Source organism: Alosa sapidissima, chromosome 2 (assembly GCF_018492685.1).
Source record: "Alosa sapidissima isolate fAloSap1 chromosome 2, fAloSap1.pri, whole genome shotgun sequence".
Lineage (NCBI taxonomy): Eukaryota > Metazoa > Chordata > Actinopteri > Clupeiformes > Clupeidae > Alosa > Alosa sapidissima.
In genome coordinates this window covers 17660135-17671828 of record NC_055958.1, presented here as the reverse complement: position 1 = coordinate 17671828, position 11694 = coordinate 17660135, and the positions used below count along the sequence as shown (strand labels likewise).

General features: G+C 41.1%; 1 protein-coding gene across 1 annotated transcript; it reads right to left on the bottom strand.

Moving 5' to 3' along the window:
- Window positions 1-746: 746 nt before the first annotated feature.
- Window positions 747-8831, bottom strand: si:dkey-192g7.3 (cell surface glycoprotein CD200 receptor 1-B). The gene is made up of 5 exons (XM_042079680.1): window positions 8580-8831; window positions 6848-7165; window positions 5841-6098; window positions 2361-2470; window positions 747-1483 (listed from the first exon to the last, which is right to left on the bottom strand). Exons 1-5 carry the CDS (start codon window positions 8638-8640, stop codon window positions 1346-1348), a joined length of 885 nt encoding a protein of 294 aa, XP_041935614.1. The 5' UTR covers window positions 8641-8831; the 3' UTR covers window positions 747-1345.
- Window positions 8832-11694: the final 2863 nt, after the last annotated feature.

Sequence of the window (11694 nt, the reverse complement as noted above, 5' to 3'; positions counted from 1 at the left end):
ATGACATGCTGTTTGAGATGCGGCATTACATTAGAGCTCGGATAGTCACATATAGGCTATAACCAAAAGTCATTTGAATGCACCAATTTTGAATGTAGCATTGTAGTAATAAATAATTACATTAAACACCTACGATGCAACAAAGCCAGGAGCAATGGAAATGCCAATAGCCGCGTGCTGTCCATCTTCGTTCGGCCAGGGTCAGGTCCGTAATTGTAAAAGCTGATGAGCTGCACTCTTCCTTCAAATGATCATGTACAGTCCAGGTTGTAGGCCTATTCTAAGGATGTGGTTTAGTGATGAACCTGGGTTGGTGAGTAAGTGACAACTCTTCAAGGAGAAGTGCCCTATCTATGGCTTTGTTTTGCTAAACAAGAAGAAAACAAGTTGATAGACATGTCAGTCACTCCGCTAAAAGTAGGCAGCCGGTGAAAAAAAGATTTATCTTCATGTTTTGAGCAGTTCAACACTGCTAAACAAAACAGCTAAGAAAAATGCTGTGTATGTGTGTGTGCTGTGTGAGATGTTCAGCCTTGCAGAACTTGCACAACTGAATCAGGTTTGTGGGGTTCCTTGCATGATACTTTCATTTCAGCCCACACATTTTCTACTGGATTAAGTCGAGTCACTTTATCTATTATGTCAATCTTACAAGGGGACATACAAGCAGAATGCGTACTGTATTGAACATGCCAGGCATGATCCCATAATGGCAGAAACATAATAATGAAGAGACATTGTATGTATAAAATACAAAATGTTTTATTAAAGAATCTCATATAAAATTATTCACAGTTCTTAGGTTATCCTGATACTTAAAAATGTGTCAGTATTGGCAAAACAGCTGCACATCATCGGCACCTTTCTTTGGTTATGCCAAAACACAAACAAGAAAACACAAAAACGCCTACTTCAAGCAGATCACTCAACAATCACTCAACAACTTATGATGGCTTTTTCACACAACAGATGGTTAGAATGGAGTACTGAAAGTTAAGATCGTAACTTAAAAGTGTATTACAGCTTTAATCAAAAGGCAAAGTCAACTCAGTTACTTAGGTTAGAGGTACTATCTGTATCTTGGTCATGGTCAGTTCACACAGAATAGCCAATAATGCATGCCAGTGCAATTCATAATGTCTCAAAATGTATCAGGATGCATATTTACAAACGGTAACTCTATCAAAGAGTCCAGTGTTGGGAAGCAGTAGTGCACTGGTAGCATCGACGTCCTGTGGGGCTAGTGCCAACAGGGGACCCAGGTCCTGGGGAGACCACTTCCTGTCTCTTCCCCCCACCCAGGATCTAGGTTCTAGGAGTCTAAGTTCTCTTCGGCTTGGTGTTGTCATGTCTCTCTCTCATTAGTGAACTCTGTCTGCACTGGATCCTTCCCCTCCACTTCCTGGAGAGGACTTTCTTCCGTTCCATCCGTCTCGTTCCCGTTTCCGCTCCCAGCACCACCAGTACCCTCCATTGTATTGCGCTAATTGCAACAAAGGCAGACCACAAATGTACTGAGTGGGATAACGAAAAACCAGGAATGCAAAGCAAATACCTGTACTGACAGGAAACTAGATGGATAAAGACATCCACTGTTGTTATATATACTGCTGATGGGGTAACACCTGAAAAAGTCACCATTCTTTCTAAGAACGGAAAACATCCAAATGAATTAAATCCCCTACCCATTTCTCATGCATTAGTGCCCTTGGAATGGTGTTATCTGTACATCCTTGTGACTCTTGTCATGTCATTTCATAGGGTAATAATGCATAAAGGTAGAAGCCATAAGGGATGCACAATATTATTCGGCAAACCCTGTTTGGGTTTCAGAGGAAGCACAATACAAATCTGTTCAAGCAGGATGAGATCTACATTTTTATGTGAAAATGTGATATGCCAATTGTCAAAATTTCAAATGTCAATTGCATATTTTTTGCCTACACTATTGGTATCCGCCAAAATGAGTCTGAAGATATCGGCATATCGAATATTGGCAGAAATCCAATATTGTGCATAAGCCTTAAAGTGTAAGTTCAGTGTAAATTGACCCATAGTCCTGTTGTTCAAGCTCATCACATGCAGCCCATAGGGAAAAGAATGAGACCATTTGGGACAACATGGGCCAAGCTATGGACAGGCAGCTTAAAGCAGACCCATGGGGCAGTGGGGAGTTACTTTCAGTTTCAGTTTTGATGCCCCATGGGTCTGCTTTAAGCTGCCTGTCCATAACTTGGCCTATGTTGTCCCAAATGTCTCATTCTTTTTCCGATGGGCTGCATGTGGTGAGCTTATACAACAGGGCTATGGGTCATTTTACACCGAACTTACACTTTAATGACATAATAAGCAAGACTTACTTTCCGACAGTACACATGCAGCACACATACAGCAAGTGCCGCTATCAGGATGAAGATGACCCCGATTGGTACCCCAATGGTCACATTGTGTTCTCCCGTGCTTGGGCTGACTGAACAAATATTAAAGACATTATGTTAAATGTTAGAACACATTCAGGATCAGACTGTGCATAATGTCCATAGTAATTACTAACTGTTAATACAAACCCTTTCAACTGCCTAAATAAACAGGTTCCGACTGCATTTCCGGTGGCACAGAAAAAAAAAACATTGAACTAATGGTAACTATGGGACAAACAATAATAATAATTTTAAAAAAGTTTTAAAGTTGAGATTTTATAGAGCTTAACGCTACAGCCTGATTAATTTTCATTTTAAAGTATCAGCGTTGGTTTTGCATGTTTCAACCGGAAAGCCCCTGGGAACAGATAAAAAAGGGTCTATATTTTAGTTAGAAATTGGATTAAAACAGTGATTACTTCAGTACTCAGCCAGCCAAAGACACACAGATGCATATTTCTGCATCTGTCATATAAATGCATGGTGACGAAGGAATATTCAGAGTAAACTGTCTTATCTCCTCAATGCCTGTAGCTGTATTTTGTTAGGTTAAAAAAACAAATTACAGTGGGCCTACCTTTTCATTAGGGTAGAGTATCATTAGGGTAAATCAGTGTCAATATGATTATCGGAACGTCACATATTACCAACCGTCTCGTATGAACCTCTTACGTGTATGTGTCACTTAATATTAATTTCTATACAAACCAAGACGGCGGATTCCTAAAGAAACGCAAGCACCCACACCATAAGTTTATCTAAATTAGCTATGTACCAAAAATTACATTTTACCGTGACTCGAAGAGCTTTAAACAGTGTTGTAAGGCTGCGTGTAGCCTACAAATCCGCTTGTGGCTCCAGTGGAATTTTGAATTGCGACGAGAATTCTCAGGCTAACCCAGCGTTTCTCAAACTGTGGGTCGTGACCCACTACTGGGTCGCGGAGACATGCCAGGTGGGGCGCGAACTGACGTTTGAGTTAAATGTCCAGTTACAAGGCAAAGACAAGCACCTACCTCACCTAGCAAATAAGATTACTACATTCACCAAAAAAACTTGAGTATGGGACAGGCACCTCTATCGCGACAGCCTTTGAGATTTCTGAGCGAAATCGCTGAAACGTCTGATTGGGAGGCACTCTTGTGATCCCAGGTATTAAACAGTAGGTCTACATCACATCCCTGCAAAGTTTATTTCAAAAATATTTCCCAACCAGCAGTGCTCAGTATGACTGGATTATGGATCCATTTAATGCAGCATGTTGGCATTTCATTGAATATATTGTGCTGTAAAATGGCCTATGCTTCCTAATATGTTGCTGGAAAACAGAAATATGTGTGTTATGTATTTATTTATTATTATATGTGCAGCACCAGCTGATTTTAACTCTGTTGAAGAGGATATATTTAGAACTTGTCATTATTTCAATAAATTTGACAATTTTAAGCTTGACCTACCACTTTCTTAGAGCGATGAGGGACAGGTGGGGCTCGAGAATGCCCCCTTGATCAAAGTGGGGAATGAAAGAAAAAGTTTGAGAACCACTGATCTAGTTTGTTAACTACCACAGTCACGAGTTGGCTCGCGATAGTCTGTCATTTTTAAAAAGTGGGTCCCCAGAAAAAAAGTTTGAGAAACACTGGGCTAACCGTTGATGTGCCGTAAGAAAGGTTGGGAATAAGTACCCACCAGCCCAGCACTAAAATCTGAGCGTGGTAAACAAAATCGGATATTTCAGGCAGTAAAAGCCCCGGTAAGAACCAAACTATTTTGTTCAAATCTACACTATGGCTACTGAAAAATGTAAGGTTCATTTAGCAAATGTTATTTTGTTATTTTCGAACAACTACGCTACACCATTGCCATGTCACATTCCATTTCACTTCAGAAAGCCATTCATCGGGTCAAAGTCCTTATTCTTCCTGAAGAAAGTTTCCACTGAACAAATCTTGTCACTGCCATAAACGTAAACAGTATCGACACAATGACCCAGCCAGAACTGTGTGGGTGTTAGTGTAGCTTGGGGCCTTGTTCAGTCCCTTTCAATCTAGCCTGCCAGCAAGTATTTCTAGGTACTTTCCCTTGACGTTAAGCAATGTAGGCTAATGATCAGGAGAGCTGATTTAACCTGCATGTTTGTGCATGAAGGCCACTGCCCAAACCTAATTGAGTCACCACTCAAGAATAAAGGTAGCCGGATGTCCAGGCTCAAGTGTTTTAATAACCCGATTTTGTTTTTCATTTGCATCTTCATCATACATAAAATAGTTTTCCTACATGGTATTAAGTGCATCCTGAGATTGAGGAGGAAATACTAGTCACACTGTAGGGGAGACCGGGGTTGGTTGTCAGTCACAATTTTTACTCATGCATGAATTGCTCATCTTCAAAAACTCTTTCAGCAGTAATTCCTACATGAAATGAAAGCTTGGGGTCTTGGCTTTAAATGTGTATAATTTTTACTTTTAGAATGTATTGTAACAGGGAGCAATTAACCATCAAAGACACTCTGATACAATGTGACAATCAACCCCATTACGGGGTTGGTTGTCACAGGGTATGGGGTTGGTTGTCCCTATAGAGTTTCAATAGGATTTCAGTGATAAAATGGGATCTTAAAAAATGATGTGTAACTTTTTAGTTTTTTAAGCTAGAAACTGCAAATAAGTTTTAATATGAATACCACCCCTATGATAGTTGTCATCAATGCCCCTTATGTTTAAACAATGGGATTAAAGGAGGTGATCAGTTACTTGAATTGTCTACTGTGTTGAGAAATAAAATGAAATCATTTTCAGTGCTAAAACCTCTTTATTATCATGTAAGTAGCAAACAAAGTTGCAAACACAGTGACAACTGTGTCACAGTGACAACAAACACATGTGACAACCAACCCCACGAGCTATGTGACAACCATCCCCAACTGACCTCTTGACAAAGATGTTAACCTAGCTGCCACATGACTTTAACTTGATAGCTAAAATATGACTCAAAATAAAGCTACTACCTTTGGCTTTTTAATGAGTGTTTTGTTTTTGAACTACTATCCTACAAGCTCTCAATACAAAAACAACACCAACATGAAACTTTACTCTGACCCATGAAATTTAAAAATTGTCTCCTCACCTCAATGCTGTGTGTCTGCTCAGCAAAATGTCTAGTGCAAATGAGTAAGCTATCAACGGGTAACAGTTTGATATCAAAATTTTACCACAGCATCACCTAGTGTGCCTGGAATAAGCAATGTGACAACCAACCCGTGAGACAACCAGCCCCGGTCTCCCCTACTGGCCAGCTTTTAACTATTGTGATGAAATCACCCTTTAAATAACCCTTTCATTTGGTAAGTGATAGCTGCTTTGAACTTATGAATCAATAGTATCTGTTTCCAACTAATTGTATATCTGTTGTGACACTTACTTGTAATCTCAGAGCAGTTTATTGTGATGGTCTGACCAGGTATCTCAAGAACACACTCCGCATATCCCCTGGACTCCTTCAGGTTACTTGTCAAATTGTAGAGTAGGGAGGAAGCATCTCTGTGGCTACTGAATGGAACACTTGGGATACGCTGACTATCTCGCTGCCAATAGATCTTGCCCTTTGGGTATCCACCACTTGCCTCACAAACCAGCTCTCCAGATGATGATTTATTAGTACAAGAAGCTGCATAATTTGCTGTTGAGAGACATGGTTAACAGAAATCAGAGCAGAGCAAAATGAAGGCAAAACATAGGTGAGATAGAAACAATGATGAATGTGCTGACGGAGGTACATGGGTAATTCTTCAACTATGGTACTTTTCTTGTCCTTGGAAGAAATAAGAAAAACTAAAAAACATGATGATTCATATGATTCTTCTTTTTTTTGTTTTAGTCGCACTTACTTGTATTATAAAAATAATCAATGCATAATCATTATTTTTTATATATAGCCTAATGAGGTAATTGCTGCATTGTAGACTAATAGAGAGTAATACAGCGAGTGAGGATTATTTAATTAATTATTTATTTAGTTAATGTGGGTTTATTTGTTTTCGGGACACCTCTCACTGCCCAGTAGCCTAGGCTATTTAGATAGTAGGCCTACATTTATAGGAAATAAACCAAACTAACAGTGACATATTTAATTTAAAGGAGGTTTAAGATCCAAAGTCTGCCTTAGGGATAGAGGCAAAACAGTAAAAACACTGCATAAAAAGCCTCATATTACATTAAAAGAATGATTGAGCATTGATTATTTTTATATAATACAAGTGTGACAAAAACAAAAAAGAAGAATCATATGAATCATCATGAATCAGAATATGCAGCATGCCTAAACGGGAATATCAAGGGAATATTAACTGATGTAAACACTACATTTGCAATATTGTCTTATTATGATGGGCAGAATAAAAAATACTTTAACAACTTTTATTTACTCACCCATAACTTTAAGGTTGATCGTCTGATGCGTCCGGTAAGGGTTAAAAGTACTGCATGTATACTGTCCTTCGTCTGCAACAGTAACTCCAAACAACTGTAAGGAGCAATTTCCTGTCTCGCTTCTGAAGAGGTGAGTCCTGTTTGTGAATTGAGGATCACCTGCGCTATCTTTGTCTGCGGTGAATTCATGACAGACAAGTGTCTCTGTCTTTTTCTTTGTCTCCCAAACAATTCTCCCCCTGTTCTCTCCACAGCTACAGGGTAAAAGGACATTCATTCCAACAAATGTCTGGACAGTGGACTGGTTGGCAAGGCATCCTTAAAACAGAGGGGTGGGAACGGTTAGTTTAATGTCACCATATAAAAGGACATAATATTAGCATAATCAGTTTGATTCATTTGGAATGCTCAGGGCCGGCGGAAGGCATGGGCATTCTGGGCAATTGCCCTGAGGGCCAAACTACCAGGGACGCCACAGCGCAGCGAGCTATAGGCTACAATACTGAACACACATTGATTGTCAAATAATGGCATAGTCAGAGACGGTTTAAATGCGGGAGCAGTAAACAATTCATTTTCAGTGAGATCGGTTAAATAACAGTCATGAATGAGACGTTCAAAGCATAGTGCTGCAGAATACAGAAAAGTGCACAGGTTGAAAAACTTTTCTCCCGCGTATGGGTGCTGATCTTCAGCCTGAATCGACAGGTTGCTAGCAGTGGAACGTCTGGCTCATCAGGCTAGTGGAACGTAGCAGAGGGACAACAATGTAATAAGGTAGCCTAAAATCTGAATCTCACCATGTCACCGAAACAGGGGAACAATGAGCTCGTTTCCCCGCAATAAGATGCTAATGCGGGGTGATATGAGACAGCGACACTTAGTGCGTTCCTAATGTATCCCAGCGACACTAATGTGCGTTCCTAGTGTTAAATGCACCTAACAGACGGCATCATATTAAATAGGTAGTCCGATTTCTGTATAATAGCCTGTAATAATAATAATAATATGTATATGTTACGTGAAAAGCCTAATTTTAGGCTACCATTTCCGTGAGGCCTGGTCGCAATTGTACAAAAAAAAATGTTTCTAATTTTCCATGCGGTCCAGTAGCGCTGTAGCAACGTTTGCTCCCCCACATTGAAACCAGCCCGACCTGCACGCTGCAGCCAGGGGCTTCCGCAAAGGTAGCACGCAGTCGAAAGTGACATGTCCTATTTCGCCCAGGGCGCAGGATTGCCTTCCGCCGGCCCTGGGAATACTTCAATCAGAGCCAATGAGTTGCGCCTATGAGACTAGCCTAGGTAGGCTTTGACACTTTTTTCTGCAACTTTAATTTTACATGGGGAAGTACCCTACGAAGGCAGGGATCACACTGGCCAGCGGATCAAGCTGAGCATTGAACTGTCATGGACTGAGCATTGCGTTACGACTACAGCCTATGGTACGGTCCCGCGTCTGCGTCCCGCGCACGCGGCACTGGTGAGCGCGTGACGAGAATTGCGTCATTTTTACAGCATGCGTCGCGTCTTTGAGTCGACCGAAATTTAAGACCGCGCGTCAAAGTGACGCGTAGACTACGCATGAAACGGAACTGCCGCTGCCACTGCGTTATCTCCAGTGTGATCCCCGCCTTATTTTCCAAAATTCCTGTCACATTGGTGTGGTGGTACAAGCAGAATATTTTGAATATTTAGATTTTTATACAGTCTATGATATTTAGCCTACTTACCGATGAGCAATCCAGTGAGAAATGTAACAATCCTGAGCCACATCACAGTGCACCTCGTCATTACGGAGTAGCCTACAGAAATTATTTGGTCTAACTTCGTTACATTCGTAGTCTTGCCTAAACTGTATTCTATTAACTGAATACTCTACACATTCTGGTTCTGTCCAAAGCAAATGTCTAAGCCGCCGGTCCTCATCTGCGCTCTTTTACTTGACACATCTGTGACAGCGTGAGCAACCTAATGCAATACTTTCCTACTTGCACTGTAGCCTAGTGTGAGAAGTGAAATCTTAGCTTGCCTTTTTAACATCGCCTACAGTACACCAATTGGGGGCGTGCCTCTCGGTGGTGAGTGTTCACAAAACTATGTCTTTGCAGAGCCAATAAGCGCACGTGTTTTTACAGTTTTTTTTACAAACATTACTTTACTGAACACCATTCAGTAATTGTGTATAGGATGTAAATTATAGGCTATAATACATATACACCCAGCTGCCCTCCCCCCTATCAAAGCACACACACACACACACACACACACACAAATATACAGTAATTGCTTTCTTTGGCAAAATTACACACTTTTTCAAGTGTTCACAAGTGGACGTTGTATTTTACTTTTTTTTTTCTTTTATATTTTTGGCTGTAAAATACTGTATTCACAACAGCATTTCAATATTGCTTACATGTTTACTGTGTATATTTCAACTTCTCTCTGTAGATGACTTTCACTTGATGGTAATATAGGCCTACTGTACATAGAAGCCCATGAAAGACAGAAGAGCTTTAGGTTTTGAGCAACAGCGTGTAGGCTACATGATGCAAAACAGTGGCATATCGTCGGTCGGGCACACCTAAAATATTTTCGAATTTCACGGCTACTTCGTCTGTTCTTATCATTTTAACCTGCTGCGCTGCGGTGTCAACACAATCTAACCATTAGGCTATAGCTTATCCTAACAAGCCAAACATTTAAAGATTTTAATCACCCCCAACATGAATATCTTACCTAAGGCACTCCTTAGGCCTACTCCTTACTTTTACAGCTCACTTTACATGTTGCAACGGTTGAGCGTTTGTTTTCTACTGTTAACGGGCGAAAACACCCATCAGGTCCTCAATGCTAACACGGCAGTTGAATGGCGTACTGTCTTTTGAAAGAGTTGACAGAACCATTATGAAATTGTTTCCATGTTTGTATCCAAAAATCCAAGCCCCGTCGTCTTGCATTGTAGCCTCACATACCCGTCAATCGCAGCAGCGCGCATTATGGACTCGCCATCGGAGACGATGAAATGACTGTTTGCGCAACAAATTAATAATAATAATAATAATAATAATAATAATAATACATTTTATTTATAATGCACTTTTCATCAGAAGATCTCAAAGTGCTACAGGTTAAAAACACACACACACAAAAAGGTGAGCAGTTTAAGGAAAAAGGAAAAAAAAAGGTTTTAAAAAAACATCTAAAGGGGACCAAAAGCTTTGCTAAAAAGAAATGTCTTAAGACCTTTTTTAAGACAGTCAGTGGATTGTGGTGTCCTCAAGGTGTCAGGGAGGGCATTCCACAGACGTGGGGCAGCAGCACAGAAAGCCCTATCTCCCATGGTCCTGAGTCTGGTTCTGGGTATGTGGAGGTGGTTTGAGTGAGTTGAGCGGAGGAAGCGTGTGGTGTTTTGTGGGTTGATAATTTCTTTGCGGTGGGGGGGAGGGACATGTCCATGGATGCATTGGTGAGTGAGGAGGGAAACCTTGTACTCAATCCTGGTGGAGACGGGAAGCCAGTGGAGTGAGTGGAGAATGGGGGTAATGTGCTCATGTTTCCGCACTCTCATCAGGATCCTAGCTGCAGAGTTTTGGCTGCAGACTCTTACCAGGGATCCCAATGAGAAGTGTGTTACAGTAGTCCAGTCTGGAGGAGACAAAGACATGAACCAACTTTTCAGCATCTGAGAGGGAGAGAATGGGGCGGAGTTTGGAAATGTTATGGAGGTGGTAGAATGAGGTCTTGCAGAGGTGATTTATATGGGCTTCAAAAGTGAGTTGGGAGTCCATTTTTACACCAAGATCTGTGACTGTTGATGAGAGGGGGATGTTGAAGCGCTGGAGTATGGATGATGATTTGGTCTGGTGAGGAGTGCCAATTAGTATGGCTTCAGTTTTGGAGCTGTTTAGTTGGAGGAAGTTGTGCTCCATCCATACCTTTATCTCCTCCAGACAGTTGGTGAGTTTTGATGGGGATGACTGTGAGGATGGGGTTGCAGCTGTGGCATTTACATAGAGCTGTGTGTCATCAGCATAGCAGTGGAATGAAATTTTGTGACGGCTGATGATTTGCCCATGGGGGGTGAGGTAGAGGATGAAGAGGAGGGGGCCAAGGACTGGCCCCTGGGGGACACCGCAGGTGACTGTGTGTGGATTTGATTTGGAGTGGCCCAGGGAGATATTCTGTCCGGTTTGTGAGGTATGATTTGAACCAACTGCGAACACACAAACACGATCACGTTAATTTTGAGAGCACTATAGGTCACTCTAGGCTACACTGATAGGCTACAGGCCAACAGTAGCCTAAGAGTAGTGTTTTACATTTCCATGGCATTTGTACCCCACCTGTCATGTCTCTGCGCCCCTCACTTTTACTGGGTTGAGGCCACGTAAAATCTCACATACCTTAATTATAATTTCTAGCTACGCCCGTGATGCAACATGTCATGTTATGACAAAAGTGTGTACAATGTGAGACGAATGAGATGTGTTTATGCCATAAATGCTGTGTTTCATTTTGCTGGAGATTTGAGGCATTTTGCATTTTGTATGAGCAGTAGTGGGATTTGTGTGTAGCGTTTTGAAAATAGACATGTAGAGCTTTGGAAATGTGGGTAGAAGCTGTAGAAAACTGTCATCTTTGTGTGTGCATGTTTTCCTTTCTTGTGCCCCAAAGTAGCGATAGTCTCAAAGTATTTGCGATCAAAATGACATAATGACATGTTCTCCTATAACTTGGTCATCTGGCTATACATTTCCCAATAAAGTTTACGTAAGTCATCTTTGATGATGAAGACTGTTAGCCCTCAATATTCTTAAATACCCCAAATTCTTACAGTTTTTCACA